Source organism: Typopeltis vanoorti, chromosome 15, assembly GCF_054136105.1.
Source record: "Typopeltis vanoorti isolate ZY-2024b chromosome 15, IOZ_Tvanoo_1.0, whole genome shotgun sequence".
Lineage (NCBI taxonomy): Eukaryota > Metazoa > Arthropoda > Arachnida > Uropygi > Thelyphonidae > Typopeltis > Typopeltis vanoorti.
The window spans coordinates 78570989-78597032 of NC_143563.1; the positions used below are offsets into that span (position 1 = coordinate 78570989).

General features: G+C 34.5%; 1 protein-coding gene across 3 annotated transcripts in view; it reads left to right on the forward strand.

The window, feature by feature from the left end:
• The window catches only part of LOC150098917 (polyamine-transporting ATPase 13A3-like), a 434948-nt gene that overhangs the window by 223659 nt on the left and 185245 nt on the right, over positions 1 to 26044 (forward strand). For all 3 annotated transcript variants that reach the window (XM_090404645.1, XM_090404644.1, XM_090404646.1), the window contains one exon: positions 25510 to 25571. In XM_090404645.1, the coding sequence (XP_090260771.1) occupies positions 25510 to 25571 (62 nt within the window). The remainder of the gene's footprint in view (positions 1 to 25509; positions 25572 to 26044) is intronic.

Consider the following 26044-nt stretch of genomic DNA (forward strand, 5'->3'; position numbering starts at 1 on the left):
AAGTTATTTCCATACTTTGTATTGACTAATTTTAGTTGATAAATTAGAACACCTAGTCATACCTTTATATTATTCTGTTTACAAAAGCATGTCAGGGAAAGGGCCCCTTAGCATAGAAATATACAGATTAAGATATTTGTTATTATATCATCATGTTTGTAAGCAGGCCTAGTGGCCTGTTATGGTCTCAAGCATTCTCTTGGCTGGTCTTTTGGCAGTTTCCTTTTGGGACGTCAAGGTATCCTGGTTCTGTCCATTCCATTTACATGCTGTTACCATTTTTATCTACATTGCTGGATATACTATATTATAGGCATCAAATATAGTATTTTTTCATCCAGTTTAGTGATGTATATTTTGCACTTCTTCTAATGAATTTCATTTCCACTGATGTAAGCCATTGTTCATCTTGTTTTTCAATGATCCAGATCCCATTTCCATAAGTAAGTATTTCTTACTAATGTCTTGTATGCTTTAATGCTGGTATACTGTCTACATTTGCTGGATTAAAAACTTCATTAATTATTCTAAGTGCTCTACTTTCTTTTGGAATTTTATTATCAGTGTCAGTTTCTCCTTTATAAGTCAGACTGTAACCAAGATAGTTGAAATAGCTTATTGCCCAAGTATTGTATTTTCAATACAATTTTTTTTTTTTACTATGAACTAGTTCTTTTGCTTGAAAGGCCATAACTTTGGTTTTTACAGTTAATATTTCTATATTAAATTTTTCTGCTATATGATATGATATGATAGCCATCTTGACACACTGTTATGTGTGTTTATATATATTAAAGAATAATGCTGATAAAGGGCTGTCATGATTTTCCTTTCTTTTACTGTTGCACAGTGATCAGCATTCATTTTAGGAATTATGGACTTTACAACCATGTTATAAATAACTCTTTTAATTTCCTGACATTTCGATCTTCATATTAAGATCATCATCTGGAGCATATACAAATATACAGGACAAGCTGAGTTACATTACATACAGTAAGCTAGAGAAACAATGATATGAAGATCTGCTCCAGTGAACATGCACTGAAAGACGAATTTAAAGTTATCAGCAATACTTTTCTAAAAAATGATTATAGCCAAAACACTATTAACAAAATTCTCTACAAGACATCAATAAAAAACAAAGATAAACCAGAGTACAATAAAATTATAATCATTCCTTACATTAAAGGGACATCAGATAAAATAAACGGAATACTACAAAAATACAACTTCAAAGCCATCTTTAAACCTCCTGCAAAATTAAAAAGCTTGCTCAACTCATCCAAAAACCCACTCCCTCCATGGAGTATACCGTATACCACTGGCCCACCATGGAGTATACCGTATACCACTGGCCCACCATGGAGTATACCGTATTTATTGCACCTATAACATACCATATATAGGGGAAACAGAATGCACAATTCCTATCAGACAAAAAGAACATAAACGACACATTAAATACAATAACTATGGTGAAGCTGGCCTTTCTGATCATGCCCTGAACACCTCACATAGAATTGACTGGAAAAGCACTTGTTGTTTACATCACATCAAAACATGGTATGAATGCAAATTTAAGGAAGCCTGAGATTATTATCAGCCACCCCAATCTTTTAAATTGGATAAAGGATTAAACTAAATTTATTATAGTCTAACCAAGTGCAAAATAAACTTACAACATCTTTCTCTTAATCCAGAGTAATTTAATAATAAGGTGGTACACCTGTTGGCAACTCGTATAGGTAAATATGACCTCTCCTATTGCTTCTGCCTTGTGATCACCACTTCTGCGTCTGCTTCCCACTGACGAGACCTCAATAAAGATCGAAATCAGTCTGGTTAGTGGCCCTTACCTTAATGCATAGGATTATACATGTCTGCAAGGAGATGTGCTTTGCATTATGGGAGATACTGAGACAAGGGGTGATGAGAGCTTGGTCCACCTTTGCTATAAGTTGCCAAAGTGTTGTATCACCTTACCTCAGTCCTGAAGATATTTTCAGGTGCAAACTTTGTTTGCTTACACTTGGATAAAGGATTAAATTGAATTTATTATAAACAGGACTGTAGATAATCCAGGATCCTAAATCAAAAATAACAATTGTAATGCTAAAAAAAAGGACATTACTTTTACTGAAAGAAAACAATCTATAAGAAAGAATGTTTGTTCATGTTATCATAAATAGAATTTAACTTGATATAATTTCTAAATAATTAATTTGTAATTTTTTTTTTTTTCACTAGAGGTCATGTCAGTATAATAATCTGCGAACAAATCATTGTTTCCTCTATGTAATATAACTCAGCTTATCCTGTATATTTGTATAGGCTGTCATGATTTACTGGTTTGATACTTTGATACATGATTTACCAATTTGATATTTCAGTTAGTTGATTTCATCATCAGCAAGCATTTCTAAAAGTTTTTTGTGCACATATTCAAAGACATTCCTGTAGGCTATAAATGCTGATAGACACACATCAGAAGGTTGTATAAGGTGCAGTGGAATCCAGTCAAATGAGGATGACTAGTGAAGTGTCCTAGGACTCTGCACTAAGACCGCTACTCTTTAATTTGTACATTAGTGATATAGCATAAGATCTGAGGGGAGGGATGATATTCATTCGTTTGCTGATGATACAAAACTGGGGAAGGGTAGTTGATAAGGTGATATAGATATCTTGCAGGATGATTTAAATAAATTGGCAATGTGGAAAAAGGACAATGGTTGTCAGTTTAATTTGTAAAATGTAAGGTAATGCAATTTGGGATGAAAGGATTACATAGTTCATATCATACTGATGGTAGTAGATTACAGGAAATTGATGAGAGTAGGAATCTGGTGGTGGTGGTAGATAGAGGTTTGAAATTCAGAAGACATTGCAAGAGTTGGCAAAATAGCTGAGAGGATTACTTGGATGTTGAAGAACATATTGACAAGTAAAGATAGAGAGATTGTTATCCTTCTTCATAAGGCTGTGATTCGGCCACATATTGAATACTGTGCATAAATTTGTGGTCACCTGCATTTGTAGGGGACTGGGAGATGGCAGAGAGGATTCAGAGACGAATGATGAAGCTTGTGAAATGTTCTCTATGAGAATAGATTAAAAATGTTATGGGTTGCAGAGTTTAGCTGACAGGTGGAGGGAATATGATAGAAACTTAAAAGTTACTAAAGGGATTCTATAAGATTGACACAAAAGACATTTTTCAATACATTGGGAGTAGGAGGGAAAACAAAGAGTCACACTTGAAGTTGTCTAAAAGTGTGGTTAGTAAAGGTGTACTGACTAAGGTTGTTCTTTACTTGGAGAGTGGTGAATAAGGAATGTATTGCCAGAGGTGGTTGTGATTGCCCCAATGGTGAATAAGTTTTAAGGATATGTATGATGTATTGTGTTAATGGATAGAATGGGTTCTCCTGCTATGAGTCTTTTGACTCCATGCAGTACCTGTATAAATAATAATGGTATTGGTATATTGAATTCTTTGTGCTTTTCAAATACTAATTTTAAAGAAAAGTTGCCATCTGCACAGGATGTTCCCTTGCAGAATCCATTTTGTTCCTCACCTGTCTTATCTCTGTAATGACCCTATACTTTGTTTTTTATAATTTTTTCATATATTTTGTAACTATATTAAGATGACTTATTCCATGATATTTTCAGCCTTTACAGTTACTTCATAAACTGTAATAACTATGGCTTCTTCCAGAATTCTGGTAGTTATTCTCCATCCTCTCTTATATTCATAAAATCTTAACTGTCATAATTTAAGAGTTTCATCTACATATTTGAACAGTTCCATGTTAATACTGTCTTCTCCATGTGACTTGCTGTTTTTGAAGTTGTTTAATAGATCATTCAATTGCTGGATAGAAATGTGTTTATCAGATTATATTTGGATTGCAGTATTTGTAATTTTTTCTAGTCTTCTTCTTAAGTATTTTGCAAATGAGCTGGTTCTTCTCTTAGTAGCAAAAACTTTCCTTCCACTCTCTTCTGTTCTGAGCCTTCTCTTTCAAGGTTGTGTACCTGTCTCCATTCAGCATGTCATCTAGCATTATTTTCCTTACTCTTCCTCTGGGTCTTTTTCTATTTTTTCTTCAATGGCATCTCTAATGATTCCATTTCTTCTCAGAATATGTCCTATCCAGTTTCCCTTTCTTCTTTTTATCTTCTTTAACAGACTTCTTTCTTCTTCTACTCTTTTTAAAACCTATTTATTAGTTATTTCATCTGTCCATTTGATTTTTTTCCATCCTTCTCCAAATACACATCTCAAAGCTTTCCAAAATCTTAATTTCTTCTTTCTTCAATGTCCAAGTTTCAGCTGCATAGAGGACAGCACTCCACACAACATTTTATTAGTCTTTTCTTTAGGTTTCTGTCCATTTTACTTTTGAATAAATTCCATTTTCTATTAAAGGCATCTCTTCCCATCGCTATTCTTGCTTTTATGTCACTTTTACATCTTCCATCACTGCTAATCACACTTCCTAGATATTTAAATGTCTTTACTTGATTCAATTTTTCCCGATTTATTTTGATATCCATATTTGCCTCTTTCCTTGCTATTCTCATTACCTTTGTTTTTCTTATGTTAATTTTCATTCCATAATTCATACAGGACTCATAATTTGTTCAACAGATGTTGCAGTCCAGTTTCAGTATTTGATAATAATGCTTTGTCATCTGCATATCGTATTGCAAATATCTGTCTATTTCCCATCTTTATTCCTTCTTTTGAATGCTCCAGTACTTCTTTTAACATTGCTTTGGAATACATGTTAAACAAAATTGGTGACAGAGAACAGCCTTGTCTTACTCCTCGTCCAGTGATACCTGGTTCTATTGTATCATACATGTCTCTGACCATGGCAGTTTGTCTCATGTTTAGTGAAATAATTAGCCTTCTGTCTTTCCAATCTATACCAATCTTTTCCATTAGTTCCATCTTATCCCATTTTACAAAGTCGAAAGCTTTTTAAAATCTATGTAACAGATATTAACTTCTTTATTCACTTCCAGACTTCTTTCACTTATTATTCTTAATGGTCCAGTCACATCTCTTGTTCCTCTACGCTTTCTGAAACCAAACTGATCTTCTCCAAGAAATTCTTCCACCTTAGATGCAATTCTCTGTGTTAGAATTCTCATAAGTATTTTTGATGTATGGGAAATGAGGCTTATTGTTCTAAAATCCTTGCAGTTCACTGCATTACTTTTCTTTGGTATAGGTATAAATATTACGGTTGTAAAATCTTTGTAATTCTCCTTTGTTATAAATTAAATTTATTATTTTGGTTATTTCTTCAGTCCTTTCTTCTGAAGTTGTTTCAGAAATTCTGCAGATATTTTATCTATTCCTTCTGCCTTTCAACATTTTAGTTCTTTAATGGCCATTTCTACTTCTGTCTTCAAAATCTCTGAGCCTAGATCATCTTCATTTATCTTCTTTATATCTTCTAATGGCAATTCATTTGGTCTATTTTCCTTGTCATATAGATCTTCAGTGTATTCTTTCCATCTCATTAGGATTTTATCTTCTTCATTTATGATTTTCCCATTCTTCTTTTCTATGCCTCTAGCTCGAATTCCATTTCTCTTGGGATTCATGCCTCTTGTTTTTTCATACAAAAGATCATACCTTCTCACTCTCTCACAATTTCCCATTTCTTCACATTGTTTTTTAAGCCAATCTTTTCTACTTCTTTCTGCTTCCCTTCTCAATTTGTCATTCAGAGTTCTGTATTGTATTTTCTCTTCTGGGGTGTCTTTAATTTTCCATTTTTTTCTTTCTTCCATTAGAGAAATCATCTTATTAGTTGTCCAAGTTTTTTTTTATTCTTTTAGCTCTTACATATCCAATTTCTTCTTCTGCAATCTTTATTTTCTCTTTAACTTGTTCCCATTTCTTTTCTTGATCTTCAGTTTTGACAAAACTTGTTTCCTCTAATTCTTTCTTCAATCTATTTCCAATTCCTTGGTATTTTTTAATTTCTCTAAGTTCCATTTTTTCCTTTTCATAGTTTATTTTATCTTCTTTAGTTTCACATTTATTTCTATGAATAGTAGGTTGTGGTCAGAGTAAATATCAGCTCCAGGATACGTGCATGCATTTTTTACACTATTCTTGTATCTTTGCTTTACTATGATGTAATCAATTTGATACCTCTCCTTATCTCCTGGTTTTTTCCATGTGTATAGTCTTCTCTTAGATTTTATAAATCAAGTATTCTTAATTATTAGCTTATTTCCTTTACAGAATTCCACTAACCTTTCCCCTCTCTCATTTCTATTACCTAGTCCATATCCTCCTTCCTACACTCCCATCCTCTTCTTCTTCTACCACAACTCCATTCCATTCTCCCATTATAATCATATAGTCTTTGCTTTTTTTCTTCCTTAATTAGTTCTTGTAGTTGTTCATACATTTCCTCTATTTCCTCATCTGAATGATCACTTGTTGGCATATATACCTGAATTATTGTTATGTCCACTGGTTCAGCCTTCAATTTTACCACCATAATCCTGTCATTCAGACATTTTATGCTAATAATGCTCTTTGCTGTTCTTTTATTAAAAGCACGTGCAACTCCTTTTTCCTTTTTATCTCCACCTGAGTAAATTACTCTTACTTTGTCACTATAAAAATCACCTATTCCTTTCCATCTGACTTCACAGAGCCCTATGATATCAATGTTTCCTTTGTCCATTTCTTGTTTGAGATTTTCTAATTTTCCACATCTTCTCATTGTTCTCACATTCTATGTTGCAATTTTGATTCTCTGGCGATTTTTCATTTTCGGTTTGTTTATAGCTTGTTTTAAGTAATTTTTAGAGGTTTGATCAGGAGAAACATCAGTACTTGAAGTGTCCTTATTTTCCAATATTGTATCCAGTCCAATGTGCACCTTCTTTTCTTCTCTGTGCCAATAGACACCACCTTGGTTTTCCAGGCTGGTAGCTGCCTCCTTATAAGTTCTATCCATTGCTACTAATGTTTTCTAGGGATATTAGTGGAGTGGTTTCTCGTTGCCTTCTCCACTGCAGTGCTCCAGCAAGTACTAGTAGAGCTGCTACCCTCTGTCAGCTAGAGTAGAAGTTGGGAAAAGGAGAGACACCCTCGGGCCTCAAGTACTCTAATACCCCTCAGGGTCAAAGTAAGTAAGAGGCAGCCAAGTGAGGCCATATCTTCTTCTCTTCTTCTTCTCTTCCATCTAAGATGGGTTGAGTCTTCTCTTGAGCAGGATCTTCCAGTCTTCTCTATTCCTTGCTGTTCAAAAAAGTTCCTTATATGTTCTGCATCCCGAGATGTTCTTTATTAATTTCAGCCAGGTAATTCTTGATCTTCCAGGTCTTCTTTTTTCAGTTGGAAAAGTATTGATTAGGACGTTAGAAAGTCTGTCTGTGTCCATGCATACAGTGTGTCCAAACCATCTCAGTTGTTGTTTTCTAATTTTTTCTATTATTGTCTTTTTATACAATAGTTTTGTCTGACTGTGATGTTTGTTTTCTTTTCTATCCAACTTGTTCTATTTATTTTTCTTAAGCATTTCATTTCAAATGCCAGCAGTTTTTTCTCGTCTCTTTTTTTAACTGTCCACGCTTCTGCTCCATAGATGACTGTTGGTATAATTATTGCTTCATATAATTCGATTTTAGCTTGCTTAGATATCTTGTTTGTTTTCCAGATTTTCTGTAATTTTCCCATGGTGGTCCATCCTATCACTATTCTGTGTTTAATTGTTTTGAGTTCATCTATTGTTTCTGTTAGTTTTGATCTAAGATATATGAAGTTGTCTACTTGTTCTATTTGTTCTCCATTTAGGGTGGCTGAGATGGTAGTTCTGTTCCTCCCTATTTTCATCACTTTTGTCTTTTGTATATTTATTGTCATGTCATATGTTTTACAGGTTTCATTTAGCTTGTTGATCAACTTTTGTAGTTCATTTGAGGTTCTTGCAAGAAGGACGAGATCATCTGCATATTTGATATTGTTTATGTTTAAACTGTTGACATTGATTCCAGGCTCATTGTCTATGCCTTCTTTACAATATCTTCTAGATATATGTTGAATAGGCATGGGGATATGGGTTCTGTTGTGAGTGTGTCCTTTTTAATTATTGCATTTGTCTTAGAGTAATATTTTATCAGAAACTGTATTATATATTTGTCTATTGCTTTTTCTAGTAGAATTTTAAGAAGGATTTCTCTGTTGATGTTATCGAAAGCTTGTTTAAAGTCCACAAAACAACAATATAGTTGTTTATGGTCTTCCCAACTGAGCTCTGCTAGTTGGTGCAATGTGAAAATTTGGTCTATTGTTGAATAGTTTCCTCGGAAACCAGCTTGTTCTATGCCTATCATTTCTTCGTAGGTGTTTTTTAATCTATTTTGTATAATTCTTATGAATATTTTATAGGTGTGAGGGAGTCAATTGATTGCTCTGTAATTTCTACAGTTTCTTTTGTCTCCTTTCTTGTATATTGAGATGATCTTTCCAGTTCTCCAGTCATCTGGGATCTCTCCTGTTTGTAGTATTTTATTGAATAGGGTTGTTAAATATTCTATTGATATGCTGCCTCCATATGACCACAGTTCAGTAGGGATAGTATCAATGCCTGGTGCTTTATTGTTTTTCATCTGTTTTATTGCATATCTAACTTCTTGTAAAATTTTTGGGTGATCATTATTTTCTTCTATTGTTGGCATTGTAGTTTTGTTTCCTTGGTGGAAGATAGTCTTAAAATGGTTTGACCAGATTTTTCTTATATATTCAATATTCCCGGTTTCAGTCATCTTGTTGTTTATCATTGTTACTGCTTTTGCTGAGAATTCCTTTGTAATTTCTCTTACAGTATCATGGAAGACTTTTAGGTTATTTTGTTGGTATGCTTCTTGGCATTTCTTAGCTTTTTCTTCTAACCATTTTTCTTTGGCTTTTTTGCATAGGTTATCAACTTTATTTTTTAGTGCTCTGTATTTTTCTCTATTCTCTTCATTGTTTTGTTGGTTTACAAGTATCTTGGCCCCTCTTTTCTCTTCTATGGTAGCTATGATTTCTTGGGTTATCCACTGTTTGTTTATTTTGGGTTTGGAACCTAGAGTGTCTTTTGCAATTAATAACACTGTTTCTTTTCCTTCTTCCCAGTATTTTCCGCTGTTCTGGAAGATGGAGGGTTTTAATTTCAAGCACATCTGTTCTAAAAATCGACTTCTGCTTGAGCTATCTTTTAGTTTTGATAGGTTGATGTTTTCTTCTTTTCTGATATTATTTTTCCTGTTGAATGTTATCTTCACTTTGGCAGTTAATATTTCGTGGTCAGTGTCAAAATCAAAACTTCTTAATGTTCGTACATTATTTACTGATCTTTTCCATTGTTTGTTTATGATGATATAGTCTATGCAGTTCTTTATATTACCATCTGGGGATGTCCATGTATATTTATTATTAGGGCATTGATAGAACAATGCGTTTGTAATCATTAGATCATTTGCTTTACAGAAGTGGAGTAATTGTTCTCCTCTGTCGTTAAGCTCTCCGTATCCAAATCTCCCCATCACATCTTTTTTTTTTGCTGTGAACTGTCCTATTTTAGCATTAAAATCTCCCATCACTATCATGAGTTCTCTATTTTTGGGATTATCTATTTCCTGTTGTAGTTCTTCATAGAAATTTTCTATTTCTTCCTCTGAATGGTTACTGTCTGGTGCATATATTTGGATTATTTTAATTGTTTCAACTTTTTCTTTTGCTTGAAGTTTGGCTGTTATTATTCTAGGAGACACTGGGTTTATTTCAATTACTGAGTGTGTAAGTTTCTTTTCAATTAGTAATGCAACTCCTTCTCTGTGTATGTTATCTTTTCTTCCTGAGAAGTACAGTCTTCCTTCTGGTAAATCCATGAATCCATCTCCGCACCAATGTGTCTCTGATAAACCTAAAATACTCCATTTCAGTCTTTTAAAATTTTCCTGGACTAATTGCAATTTTCCAGGTCGGTATAGTGATCTTATGTTGAGGGTGGCTACATGTTTCACATCCTTGGCTGACCACATTGCTGATTTCTCACCTACTCTATGTGGTCTTTGAGTAGGCGCGTCGGTTGTTCTGTACGCAGTAGCACTATCTCGGTTTGTAGACTTTCTCCTGCTCATGAAAGTTACTGGCATAATAATGTAGCCAGCTTGCCATGCCTCTGCTACATCCTTTGGTCCATGGCCCTTTATTCTTTATTCAGAGCATTCTTTATTCATTTGGATTTCCCCCATCCACCACCTGGGGGACGCACCTGGTAGGAGTGTGGTCTCCCCCAAAGTGAGGCCATATAGGATAGAATATAGAAGGAACCTGACACAAGTAAGTAGAAGCAATGTCAGGCTCAGCTCGGGACCCCGTGGCCACTAACCACGTACTCCTAAGATGGGAGCCCCTGAGGATTTTTGTAGTATGTGACCATAAATCATGAAAATTATCATGTGCTTTTATCACTCATGTTTTCAGTTTTTCTCTTTTTCTGTTTCTTGATTCAAATTGTTTAAAATTATATAAGTTACTGGATCAAATTTTGTTAATTTTCTCTCTCTCTCAAAATTAGATATGAAATTATTCCAGCTTTCTCTCTTTCTTTACCTTGCTTCTCTTTTTGCAGTGACTTTCTTTCTATTCTGTTATTTTATTTTCAATTGATCTAGTTGATAAATATTTCTTGAAAGCATTTCTTTTATCTTCTCTAATCCTAGAAATGTCATCCTTAGACAGTGGAATCTAAGACCTCTTTTATGATGATATCTCTTCTTTTTACTTAAGCTTTCAAATGCTGCATGTTTTAAAATACAAATATTTAACCATTCTTCTTTGATCAATTTGCTGTTTTTTATAACTTTATACAAATCTAAAAAATTAGCAGAAGATATTCTGATAATTTTTTAACTCTGTTGAAAAAGCTACTTTCTATTGGGTCTTACTGACTTTGAAGCAGTTCTTTTCATTAGTTTCTCTTTCATTATTCTCAACTGTCATGGAAGAAAATGTATTGGTGCAGCTAAAAGAAGTGGTCAGTTTCTATTTCAAATATTCTTTTCTTGTATTGAGAACAGAGTTTGCTCATTTATTATTTGCTATTATATAGCCTGTTACTGATGGTTCCATGAAAATTCATCAAAAACTGTTTATTGAAAGACAGTTTACCGAATGGCAATTCAGCAGACGACACTGTGTTCTGTTCATGTGCCTGCAGGGATCTGCAGGCACACGAACAGAACAAGGCACAGGCTAGAAGGATAATTAGTGTGGTAAGAAAGAATATATATATATATCAGAATAAATATATATTAAGAAGGATAACATAATTGGTTATCCTTCTTAACCATTTCTCAAGTATACTTTATGCAAGTATACTTGAGAAACAGTTGAGAAGAATTATGGAAGAAAAGCTTGGTGAAGAACAAGCTGGATTCAGGCCAAATAGAGGCTGTCAGGATCAGATCTTCACTTTATGACAAATAGCCGAGAAATCGTGGGAATATAACAAAGATTTGTGTTTAAGTTTTGTAGATCTGGAAAAGGAATATGACAAGGTGCCAAGAGAGAGAACCTATTCAATATGCTACAGTTATATGGGTGAATGTCAGTGGGGCATTATATCAAGCAATACTTAGTCTTTATTTGAGTTGTAAGTCAGCAGTTAGAATTGAATGAAGTACATGAAGGTGGTTTAATGTTAAATCTGGTGTCAGACAAGGATGTACAGTATCACCTCTATTATACATTATCTATATGGATCACATTATGAAGAAAAGTGGTATTAAACCTGATATCAAAATTGGAGGTGTTAATCTCTGCTCTTTGCTTTATGCAGATGATGTTATACTTCTAAATAAATCTGCTAGAAGTCTGCAAGATTCCCTCACTAAATTGAATAACTGTTGTAATAGATATGGTATGAAGGTCACCATTAAAAAGACAGACAGTGAAAATAGGCAAAATCATTGAAAATATCAACTGTATTGTGAATGGAGAATTTATAGAACAATAAAACATATCAGCTACTTAGGCACGAATTTTAGCAAAGATGGTAAATTGAATATGGAAATAGACAACAGAATCAATAAAGCTGGTATGGTAGGAAGTCAACTGAATAAATTTATATGGAATAAGAGAGAAATTAGCCAAAACACTAAATTAGCTGTTTACAAGACTATTCAAACCAATTTTAACTTATGGATCTGAGAGCTGGGTCAGAAGTAAAACACTTGATCAAAGACTAGAGACTGCAGATATGAGAGTCCTGAGAAAGATTAGGGGCATGAACAGATGGCATCAATGGCAATATCATATTAAAAACGAGGATATTAGGAAAGAACTTGATATTGTCAGCATCCAGGAATGCGTTAGCAGAGCTAATCTCAGGTGGTATGGTCACTTAAGCAGAATGGGAGAGGAAAGATTAGCAAAACAAGGGTTTTCTGCCAGGTTTGCATGAAAAAGACCCAGAGGAAGACCAAGATATAGGTGGATTGATACAGTAAAAAGTGCCTTAGAAGGCAGAAATATAAAACCTGATAATATTGGAGTCTTGACAGGTAACAGACTGATTTGGAGGAAAATTGTAGATAAGAAGTTAGTAATGGTGTAAATTTTTCATGTAGTACTATCATACCCTTGAGGATATATATCAGGATCTCATTTTCTTATTTGCTCACCATTTATATCAATGAATCAGTGACTGAATTAAATTTACTATTGCCAGTTGTAGCATTTACGTCTCCCACCACCACCACCAGATAGTCAGACTTATTTACTTTGTTATTTCTTGTGGAAGAGAGTAAAAGTTTTCATTACTTTCTTGCCTTCCTCCAGTGCATATAATCCAATATTATTATATATAAAGAATAAACACAAGTGAAATGAGATTTATGAGAAGAACTTCAGAATTTTTAGGCCAAAAAAGGGAGGAAGACAAATGTTTTCGTTCCTTTTGATACAAATTTAAAATAACTAACAACAAAATCAATAGAAGAAAAACTAAACAACTATAAACAAAAATGGATAGAACATGTAAACTAAATGGCCAACACTTGCTATTATAAACAAATACTGAAATATAAGCCATTTAGAAAGAGAAGGCAGGATAGACCTCAAAAAAGGATAATATTGGATGGATAATGAGACCGGAACAGACCAACATGATCTATACCCATAATTAGCATCATGATGATGATTATATATATATATATATATTGATTGGCAGTCCCATGGGTCCTACCTCTTCTATCTAGTTGCTTATATATTTTTCCCTCCATGTAAAATAAGTATATATATAAATAGTATATTAGCATACATTGCTGTGATGGAAAGGAAATCACTGTAGATGAGTTTGAGCGAGACAAAATCAGGGGGAGGGGGGGGAAAGAAGAGTTTAAGAGGAAACTGTTTTGTTTTGGAAAAGAGCAGATGACCATTCAAAAATGAGGTTTGTTTTATCATCAGTAAATAAGTAAATGAAAGATTGATAAGTTATGCTGGAATCAAAGGATAATGAGGCTTGTATGTGAATGTAATGGAAAATAAATTTTGCTTATTAATGTATATGCAGCACAACACAACATTGTTTAGATATGGAGGGAAAAGACATTATTTGAAGAGAAGATGGAAGGTATTATTCAGAATAAGAGTGTAATCCTAGGAGAGCTTAATGCACAGTTTGAAGAAGATAGAGTAAGAGTAGAAGAACTGGTTGGCCGAGTGGTTAGCATACCCATTCTCCAAACAACAGGTTGCCAGTTTGAATCCTGTCATGGATGTTTCGATATCTACATTCCAAGAAGATTGTCTTTAGGTGAGAGATCAATTTCATCACCCAGTGTGAGACCACCACTATACTTATTGGAAGCCTGAAACGGCTTGAAGAAGTTTCATGTTTGGTCTCTAGAGCAGGATTTCTGGACTACATAGAAATAAATAAAAAAAATTACAAACAAATATAAAATTGATAAAAAATGAAAAAAAAAATCCTTAGCCCACTCATGCTGCAAAATGTACTATAGGTTTAGAATAACCTTTTGTGGGTGGAAATCACACAATGAAAAAAATATTAAAAAAATAAACAAACAAATACGTAATATTTATAAATAAATAGTTGGGATGGTGAGCAAAAATCAGTAATAGATTATTTCATCCTTGGTAGAGAATGGATCAAGGAACTGTAGTAGTGGTGCATAGAAGAACAAGTGGAAGCAAAAAAAGAAAAAGAAACATGTTCGTAGAATTAGAGTTAAAGAAACAGTTGAGTGAAAAAATAAAGTTTTTTTGGAAGTTCATGAAGAAATAATCAAATGATTTATAATCAGAGGGAAAGATAAAAAGCTGAGTTAAAGAATCAGATTTTTTGATAAATGGAAACCATGTGACTGCCAGAGGAGAGAAACTGCAATTACTATAGTGATGTGTGAGAGAAAGAGAAAATAGGGAAATAGGTCTGCAGAGGCTAAAGAAGCATTAAGGAAGTTGAAGAATGGAAAATCATCTGGTATAGATGATTTGTCTGTTGAATTGATTAGAGCTTCTGGCAGTTCATGACTGAAATGGTTGCGACATCTTTAAACTAATCTAGAGAAAGAAGGTGATATTCGATGACTGGATGAAGGGGATTATTGTTCCAACATATAAAGGAGACTTGAGAACAGAGTGTAGTAACTATAGAGAAATAACATTAATGTGTTACTGTACAGAAATGTATATAATGATAATGGCAACATGAATAAGAGCTAAAATTATTATTATTACTACTACTATTATTATGGGCAACTCCAAGGAGTCCTTAGACTCATTGAGGGAAGCCCTAAACAGCATGTTAAGAACTATTGAGCATTTGCACGGTATCTATCATACTTTGCTTTGAACTCATTCACTACTCTCCTAGTAAAAACCTATTTCTAACACCCTTGCTAACTACACTCTTGCTCAGTTTCCATGGGTAGCCCCCTAGTTCTCCCACCAGCTGGTGGGAGAACTAGGGGACCCAGATCTGCACACACTAGTTAAGAAGGGATCTTATCAAGGCTTGATAAAGAGGAACAATAACCTACTTGTCTCTGCATTTCAAAGTATTCTTCAGTGACCAAGTGATCGATGAGCTGATTTAGCCACTTTTGCTATGTGCCTCCCTAAACTTTAATTCCCTCTCCATTAACACTCCCAAGTCTCTGGCTTCATCATTTTCCTGGAGTACGGTTCCACCAATGTAGTATACTGCTGATAATCTTTTCACCCCAAAATGCATAACCTTACACTTTGCCACAAATAACTGACATCCATTCTTCTTAGCCCAATTAGCTAATCTATCCAAATCATCCTGCAAAATTTTGACATCATCTATATTAACTAGTGCTCTACCCAACTTTGTATCATCATCAAATAACTGAACAGTTCCTCTCAGATCCTTTCCTATATCGTTAATAAACAAATTAAATAGCAGTGGTCCAAGAACAGAACCCTGTGGCACACACTAGTCACATGCCTTCTTTTGGACTCTACTCCTGAATAAACTACTCTCTGATATCTCTCCATCAACCACACTCCTATCCAACTCACCAACCCTATATCCATCTCCATGTGCTGCAGTTTACTGATTAGAATTCCATGTGGTATCCTATCGAAGGCCTTTTCAAAGTCCGGCAGTATCACTGTAAACCCATTACCCTTATCCAATTTCAGTCGTCACTGTATTATAAAACATGAGCAAGTTACTTAGGCATGATCTCCCCTTTGCAAAATTATGCCCCCTCCCATACAGTATCCCATTTCCATCTATACATTCCTGTATTTTGCTCTTGACCAACTTCTCCAATACTTTGATAGCAACTCCTGATATGCTGGTTGGTCAGTAATTTGCAACAGCAGTTTTGGAGCCTCCTTTATGCAAAGGAACTATTTTCCCTTCTTTCCATCCACTCAGGACTAACCCAAAGCTGAGACTTAGATTAAACAATGTGGTCAAGAGCACTGACACTTCCTTTGCTGCTTCATGTAAGACTCGAGCTGGTATTCCATCCAATCCTAAAAATGTATTCACATTAATGTTCTGTAATATGCTATTCACCTCCATTTCATTCACCTCAGTTCTTGTATAAATCAGCAATTCCCTCATTCCTGCTGGAGTGAGGGAACTTTGCAAGAGTATATCATCACTGCCTGAATGATATATGCAAAGTGTTCACTTAGTATAATTCTACTATTTCGACTGATTCAGATACCTTCCTACCATTGGCATTCCTTAAAATCATTCTGCTGTATACATTTTTTCTTTTACTTGCGTCGTATTAAAGGAACCGTTTGGGATTCTCTTTAGCCTGTGTTGATAACTTCCTTTCATAATCTATGTTTGCTTTTCTTACTACACTAGTTACCCTTCTGGCATAATGCACAAGCCAGACAAGCTAAATGTGATCTGCAGGTCATGTTTCTCCTTAAATTCCCTCCACAATTGTTTCTTTTTTTTGCAGCTCCAGCTTAATGGCATTATTCATCCATTTAACCCCTCCTCAATTGATTTACTCTCCTGACTCTAGGTATGTAGTCAGCCATTACCTCCCTCAAACACTCCTTTACCATTTCCCATGCACTATCAACATCCAGCCCTTCCAGTTTTACATGCATTGCACTGATCCAAGCAATCTCATAAGCTTGTCATATTTACCCAGCCTGGTAATTCTACATATATCCTGTCTTAACTAAAAATTCCACACATTTAGCCACCTCCCAGGTCAAGACCATATACTTACTCTACTAATTGGTGTCAACATGGTCATATTTGTTATAGAAAAATTCTCAGATGCAGTTACTAGAGCGAGCATTCTCGAATCTCCAGTATATTCCATTACACACTATCTCAGTTAATTATCCCTTAAACTGTATAAAATCCATTTCCTTCCTCCCAGTTGTCTTCTCCTCCTTCCAGTCAATGTTACCATAGTTGAAATCCCCATAATAATTACCTGTTCTCCACAAAACAGAGGAATATATAAGAGAAAAACAGTTTGGGTTTAGAAAAGTTAGAAAAGCATTACATCACAGCATTGACTAATTGTCAGATAAACAGTTCTGAATAACCAAGGCTTTTATTGGATAATTTATCATAAATTCCTGATGTGTATTGTTATTAATGAGGATTCCAACATTTTTAATTTTATGTTTCTCTCTTCTAAGGTGCAATTGACTTCTCATTCCACTGATATCTGGTCTTCCTCTGGCTCCCCCCCCCCATCTAAATGATTACCCAATTAGATTGGCTGTACTCACAAATTGTTGAATTCTAACAATGTCAAGTTCTTATCTAATTATCTTCATTTTTAATATAATTCTGTCATTGATGCCATGTGTTCACTCCCTTAATTTTTGCTTTTCTTTTGCTATCATAGCCTTATCAGAAAAAACAACTGGAAATCAAAGTCATAATGATGTTACTATATTATTCATCTTTCCAGTATGTTCTGAATGAGCTATATGTGCAGACAGGTTCGACAGTCAAGTCTGTAAATAACTCAAATAATTATTAGTATTTTTGCAGTTATATATATATATATATATATATAATATGTTAATGTGTAGATCTCAGTAAGTTTGAAATTTTGGGAAAGGAAATGCTGTATAATAAACTTTTTTAATTCATAGAGGTGCAGAATAATAATAATGCTACTAAAGTTACTAGTTCTTTGATATACCACAGTTGTAAGGGGGGGGGGAAATAGTAAGCTCGTTTGGCTTGAACCACATAATGATAGTCACTTTCAATTCAAAACATTTATCACTGCTAATAAGTATTATATATATATATATATAACACAAGTTACTTGGAGAGAGGGAGAGGAGACCAGAATCATACGAGGGTGGTCTGAAAAGTTCTCGGCCTAACAATGAAAATACAAAGTTATAATTTCAAACTTATTTTTATTTTTCAACATAATTTCCCTTAAGACTCATACATTTATTCCAGCGATGCTCCAGCACCATTATCCCTTCCCTGCAGTGGTTCTCAGTAAGATCTGCAAAATACTCCTCAACAGCTGCAATCACTTCTTGATTTGAAGAAAAATGCTGACCACCAAAGAAGAGTTTTAGTTTTGGGAAGATAAAAATCAAAGGGAGCCAAATCTGGAGAATAGGATGGATGTTCTAACAATTCATAGTGCAGATCCCTTAATTTTCCCATTGCCAAAACACCTTTGTGGGCAGGTGCATTGTGCATGAAAGATGATTTTTTTCTTCTGCAAACCAGGTCTTTTCTCATGAATTTTTTCATCTAGTCTGGTTAAAAGATTGGAATAATATTCCCTGGTTACTGTTTAACCCTTTTCAAGAAAATTAATAAACAAAATGCCTTTAGCATCCCAAACACCTTTCCTGCTGATGGAACTGACTTTGTCTTCTTTGGTGCTGAACAACCAGCTTCTGTCCACTGTTTTGACTGATGTTTAGATTCTGGTGTGTAATGGTGAATCCAAGTCCTTCATGTGGATCATCTTCAAGGCTGGTATGGCTACGTTTAAACTCGGCAGGCCATTTCTTAATTGTCGAAAACAAAGGAGAAGAGTGCCCATAAACTTTTATGAACTTCAAATGAATTTCTTTTGGTGTTAATTGTTAAACCTTCTTTTACAAAGAATTTTATAACCACATGATACTCAATTTTATCCATTTCAAGGGATACAGACAACATTTTTGCTTCAGACAGCTGTATATAACAAACTACTTGATAGAATGACTTGCAGTTTCACATGGATGCTTATGACAGATATACCAACGTAGAAAAAAAAAGATCTTGCTGATAGTATTGCCATCTATGTTCGAGGCCGAGAACTTTTCAGATCACCCTCGTACATTCAGTTAAATATTAATATCCTGAAATATCTAGTGTAAGATGATCGTATGAGTAAGCACTGTTTGCTTTCTCACACATATAAAGGATTGCAAAATGCATGGAAAGGCTTATGTGGTTCACAGTACATGTTATTTATTTTCACAGTATTGATGACAATACAGAATGATAAGAAAATAATATTTATTGACTTATTTGCTGTTATTTTGCTGGTATTATATCCAGCATCTTCAGTATCTTCAAAAACAGTTTGCACATGATACGTGAAACAACAACAATTTGGTATAACAATGGGACCAGTTTCAAAAAATTGTAACGGACAACACAAGGAACTGAATTCCTAATTAGGCAACATATATGGTGGAAAAGAGAAAAAACAGATATTAATTAGATCTTAAAATGATTGTCTTCCAGATTTTTGTTAAATTTATACAGCCATACTTGTTGAGATTTGGAGTATCTTTTAAAGCTTCTGTTGATTCCAAAAACAAAAAACAATCTCTCTGACTTATGACTTCTGTGTAGCACTTTTATTTTCTTCCAATTGATCCTGTGTGAAGTCCGTGCGGTTAGCTGAGTGGCTATGCACTTCATAACCATTTGCCTGGGAAAGGAGTATCCTGGATTCGATTGTTGTCACTTATGTGAGGAGCTTAGGATCTTTCTCACACACATATCCAAATTAGCCAGTCTTGGGTGTGGACTGCATGATTTTTCTCCCTAGTTTATCTGGGTTTTTCCTTTCACAAGGAGGCAAACCAACCTTGTGAACATAATGCTTCTACAGACATAGGATATATAATGGGAGACATAGGGCCAACCACCTTATCCTCATATAATGGTTGCGGTTATAGGAAATAGAAGCCATTGACACAGTAAAGATAAAAAGAGGGAAAGATTAAGAAAGAAAGAAAGAAAAGATCCTGTGTGAAGTGGTATCCAAGGCATATCCAAGGACCCAACTTGCCATAATGGATTTTTGGATGTATTTTTTATGTTCACTGAGGCAGATGTCTACAGTTCTTCCTGTTTGTACATAGTAAGCCAGGTTACTAGAACAAAGTACTTCATAAACTCTTGGATGTGACAAAGAAGAGAGTTTGTCCTTCGGTGAAGGGATGAGAGTTGCCAATTTGACATAAGGTTTAAATATGGTGCATAGCTGATATTTATTGTGCACTCAATAAATATCTTTTCAGATGTGCTTTGAATGTATGGGATGGTAACAGTTTCTTTGTTGTAGGCAATGGAGGGATCTCTGTGGAGCATTTAGTATTTTTCTGTGCTGTGGGAATTATAGCCATTGGCTGAGAAGGTGTGATGTAAGTGAGTGAGTTCAGCAGTAAGAGCATTGTTATTGGAACAAATAGCTCTAGCTCTGTGAGTTAGTGTTTTTAGGATACCACACAAGAAGCATTATTGATTACATAATCAGCAATATCAAAATGTCAGGAATGATAATAGATACAAGAGTATATAGAGGATCTGAAATAGAATCAGATCATTACCTTTTAATTGGAAAAATAAAATGGGAACCAAGATGGAAAACAACAAAAAAGCATAAGGAAAATAGAAATTTTGAATCTTTCAAAGTTAGACTTTTGGACGACAGTAGTATTAAAGACTTGTACCAAAAAAGAATAAAGAACTGGATGACAAGTATAAAACAAAATCAGAACATAGAAGAAGAATGGTCAAACCTAAAAACCATAATGACAAAAGTTGCAAAAGAAAGTTTAGGAACAAAGAAAAAGTGGAAAAGAAAAAGAGGCCTTAGGGACTGGGATGATGAAATTAAATGCATTATTGAAGAATAGAAAAAAGCATATAAAAACTGGCTCAACCTAAAAACAATAGAATCAAAAATCGAATACAGCAGAAAAAAGCAATAGCAAAAGCAGCATGCAGGAGAATAAACAGAAACAGATGGAACAATTTTGTAACAAAATTAGAGAGAGAGACTGTACACTCAAAAGACCTAATGCATATAAAATCCTCAAAGTTCTAAGCATTGAAACTAGAGAAAACGCAGATATTAATACCATTAAAATAGAAACATGGCAAAATTACTACCAAGATCTATGGTATAATGAAAACATTCAAAACAGAAAACTACCCTTTGTAAACATCTCTGATAACTTGGAAAACATCACTCTAGAAGAATTAACAGAAGCATTAACCCAAAGCAAAACAGGAAAGGCTCCAGGAGAAGACAATATACACTTGGAACTTATCAAATATGCAGGACTTGAGTTCTCACTCAGGTTACTTAACTTTTATAATATGATCTGGAAAGAAGGAAAATGCCCGCAAGATTGGACCAAAGCAATAGTCATTCCCATCTACAAAAAAGGACACAAATCTGATTGTAACAATTATCATGGAATCAGCTTACTTAGTACCTGTTATAAAGTATATGCAAAAGTCTTAGCATATAAACGTATAGTAGACCCAAAATTAATAGAAGAACAAAATGGATTCAGAAAAGGCAGGTCTTGCATAGACTCTGCATTTACATTAAAATTATTAATTTTAAAACACAGAGAAATGAACATAGAAACACACATAGCTTTTATAGATTTTACCAAAGCATTTGATAAAATTATCAGAGAAAAACTAAGGGAAATCCTAGAAGAATATGAAATACCAAACCAACTCTTTAGAGCCTTATATAATATATATCAAGATAATAAAATATCTGTGAAGTACAATCATTCAACATCAAGCTGGAAACCAATAAATCGAGGAGTACATCAGGGTTGCCCTCTCTCTCACCAGTTTTATTTAATATATACATAGATAAAATCATAAAAGAATAGAAGATAACTAATGAAGGAGGATTCAAGATAAACTGTAACACCAGATTAGCTATTCTTCTTTTTGCTGATGACCAAATAATCCTTGGAAATAATGAAGATGAACTACAAAAATCATTATGGAGTCTAAATAATCTGATAAAAACATATGGTATGGAAATATCAACAGACAAAACAAAAGTCATGGCCTTCAATGGTGCTAATCCAATAAGAAACAAAATAGTAATAAATAATAAAATAATAGAGCAAGTAATTTTGTCATGTTGTACCATCATTTTTTATTTTGGGAGACAGTCATTTTAAGATCTAATTAATATTTGTTTTCTCTCTTTTTTCCAATATAGATGCTGCCTAATTATGACTTTAATTCCTTGTGTTGTCTGTTACAATTTTGTAAACTAGTCCCACTATTATACCAAATTGTTGTTGTTTCGCATGCTGTAGCAAACTGTTTTTGTTGGATATAATATCAGTGAAATATAAGCAAATAAGTTCTCATCTCATCTTCTTTATGCCCTCTTGCAGTGTCGAGGGTCTATTAATCATCGGACCTCAAACTGTTCACAGGATAAGGTGGTCAGCCCTACACCCTGGTGTATCCTATGTCCTGTAGTGTTGAGTTCTCAAGGCTGGTTTGCCTGCTTTGTGGGATGAAAAATCCCAGGATAAACTGGGGAAAAAACTCTAATGTCCACTCCCAAGACCGGCTAACTTGGCTGTGGCTGAGGAAGATCCTTCAACTCCTCACGTCACCGATGGGAATCGAACCTAGGACACTCCTTCCCCAGGCATATGGTTGCAAAGTGCACACAGCCACTAGGCTAACCGTGTGGAGCAAATAAGTTATAAATATTATTTTCTTATCATTCTGTGTTGTCATCAATGCTGTGAAAATAAATAACAAGTATTGCAAAATGTTTGAGCATTTCAAAGCATCACTAGTTAGTCATTCTTGATGAACCTAGTTGCATCCTTGCATGAAAAAAATTTTATCCAGTAATTTTTTTTATTATTTATTTTTTTGTAACTGTTAATAAAAGCTCTGAATAGAATATGAGTACTGTCATATCATTAAAAGTTACAAGTGACAGGTAATAATTCAGTAATTAAATGCTATGACATAACATAGCATTTACAACTGTTTTTAGTAATTCTGGAAATGGTTGATTATTCTTCAGTTTTCTGAAATACATTGCATAAGCTATAAGGTAACCCAGGAAATTGTTGCTACAGTGCAAAAAACCTTGACAAGTACAGATAATGAGGGGATAGTTCCACTCTAGGAGATACCAATCAAGTCACAGTTGAATTTCTCTGCACATATCTGATCACCTGGTTATATGGGTGAGGAAACATTAAAGTGGTTGCAGAGGTAAGTAACTAAAACTGTCCCAGAAAGTTTGAATGTTGAGTATGAGAACAGATTAAGCGAATGTGATTTCTATGGGCTTTTTAAGTAGGAGAAGGAGTGATATGATTGAGACATACAAGTTGTTGAGTGGAGCTTGTGAGATAGAGACAGGGAATCATTGCACAGGATAATAAGTGATGAGAGAGTTCTAAAGTCATCCCTGGAAGCTGTTCAAAGATAAATACTAATACCAAACTTTTCTATTGACAGTTTTTTATGTTTTTTTAATAGCATGTGTTCCATTAAAGTTTAATCAAATGTTGCTAAAGATATGAGAACACAGTCATAAAAATGCTGCAGATTTTCTAATTTATATTTACAAATTTAGGGACACAAAACGTGTTGAAATGATTATTTTACTTATTATTAATAAAATAACAACTGACGTTTCGACCCCTGTATTGAGGTCATCATCAGAAAAATACATGTGTATATGAAAACAAGCTACATGCTCTTGCACTCTATGAAGGTAAATTGAATCTACGCTGTTAATTGTTCTTTTACTTAAGCTGACCTCTCTGGTAAAAAAAAAAAAACACTTCACCAAGTCTTCTTGTATTGAGATTTTTCTTTGGCTTGTTCTGGTTACTATAATGGTTGCAAATGGGTCCTCCACATTCTTGGAATGGTTAAAACGCTATTTTTGTTCAGGTTAGGATTGTGTTTGAGCATTTCACATGCTTCTTTAAATTTCCTCTCGAACCAGTTTTGGTGCGGTGTATAGACTTGGTACCTTTCCAGTCAATTATGTGGTATGTCTGAAGTGCATAGTTTGAAAGGCTGTTTTTTTTTTTTTTTTCCAAAATGGAGGTATTTAATGTGTTGTTTGTGTTCGTCCTTCCTAATTGGGATGGTTCGCCCTGTTTCCCCTATGTGTGGTAGGTTACATGTGCATTGTATTTTGTAAATTCGTGGGTGGGCTAGGTGTGGAAGAGGATCTTTGGAAGAACTGAGTAGGTGTCTTAATTTTGTCGGAGATTTGAAGGTGGTTTCGATGTTGTATTTGTGTGGTGTTCTGTCTGTTTTTTCCGAAATGCTCTAACATAAAGTATGGCAATGTCATTCTTGAAATCTTTTTTGATTTTAGTGATCTCTCTGTGGAGGATATTGTGAATAGTTTTTTTACTGTATCCATTTTTTTATAAATGTATGGTTGATGATCTTGTATTCCTTTTTTTAGAGCTCTTATTTGAACAAATAGTTTGAGCTCTGTGTTTAAGGGTGCTTATGACACCTAGTTTTTGTGTTGGGTGGTGGTAAGAATTTTTGTGTATGTATTGGCCTGTGTGTGTAGGTTTGCGGTAGACTGATATGGGGAGACAGCCTGAGGGAAGATGTGATGAGTGTGTCTAGGAAAGGAAGAGAGTTGTTTTTTTCAATTTCAATGGTGAATTGGATATGTTTGTGTTGTTCGTTCAGGTGGCTAAGGAATGTATTTAGTGCTTCGCGGCCATGGGGCCAAATGGCAAAAATATCATCGACGTATCTGAGGCAAATTTTGGGCTTTAGGCATTCTGACTCTAGAGCTCATTGCTCAAAGTCTTCCATATAAAAGTTAGCTATTGGGGTGGGGGGACGGAAGTGGTAAGCCCATGGCTGTACCTTGTTTTTGAAGGTCAAAATTGTTTTGCCACATGAAATATCTGGAGCAGAGTACATGGGCAAAGAGGGCTGCGATGTCATGTGGAAATATGTTCTGTAGGACATAATAGTATCATTGATCAGGACATTGGTGAAAAGGGCAGTTATGTCAGAGTTGACTAATAAACTATAATAAAATAACTTGGTCGTTGAGTGTAATGTGAAATGACCTACCAGTTCCTTGAGTGTGGCCGCTAATTTTTTGGCTGAGTGATAATTCGGACTGTCGATTCCTTCAACAATTGGACATAGTGGTGTGTTTGTTTTGTATATTTTTGGTAGGATGTAAATTCAATGCATATGTAACCTACCATACATAGGGGAAACAGGGCAAATCATCCCAGTTAAGAAGGTCAAACACAAACGACACATTAAGTACCTCCATTTTTGAAAAACTGAGGCTTATCAGGGTTTATTGTATTTTTTATTTACAACTAGAGGTCAGGTTAAGTAAAAGATCAATTAACAGTGTAGATTCAATTTACCTTTGTAGAGTGCAAGAGCATATAACTTGTTTTCATATACATATGTATTTTTCTGATGATGACCTCAATACATGGATTGAAACCTCAATTGTTATTTTATTAATAATAAGTAAAATAATCATTTCAACATGTGTGTTTTGTGTCCGAAAATCCATAAATATGAATGCTGATCACTGTGTAACCTTAAAAGAAATTTTCTAATTTAAATTTTAGCTATTTGCTTAAATTAGTAGTTTATTATTAACCGAAATTTTATTTGGTAGACAGGAACTTTAACAGAAGAAAGTTTGGATATTTCTGGAGTTGTTCCTGCAGAGAATGGACAGTAAGGATTTTTTTTTAAATTTCTGTTTATATGAATAATAATAATAATAATAATTATTATTATTATTATTATTATTATTATTATGAGAGACCTCCAGGGAGTCACAGACTCATCGAGGGAGGCCACATACTACACGCGCGCGCGCGCGCACACACACACACACACACACACACACACACACACACACACACACACACACACACACCAGCTATCATACTTATTCTTGAATTCATTCACACTGCTTGCACTCACAACATCCACAGGCAATCCATTCCAACTACGCACCACCCTCTGAGAGAAAAATCTAGCCCTCACACCCTTCTTGGTGGCCTTCATTCTCAGCTTCCAAGGATGCCCTCTCATCCTTTCCCCATCCTCCATAAATTGAAAAATTCCATCAATTAAAATCCTATGTGACCACTTCAGAAGTTTGTAAGTCTCAATCATATCACCCTTCTTTCTCCTGTTTGCTA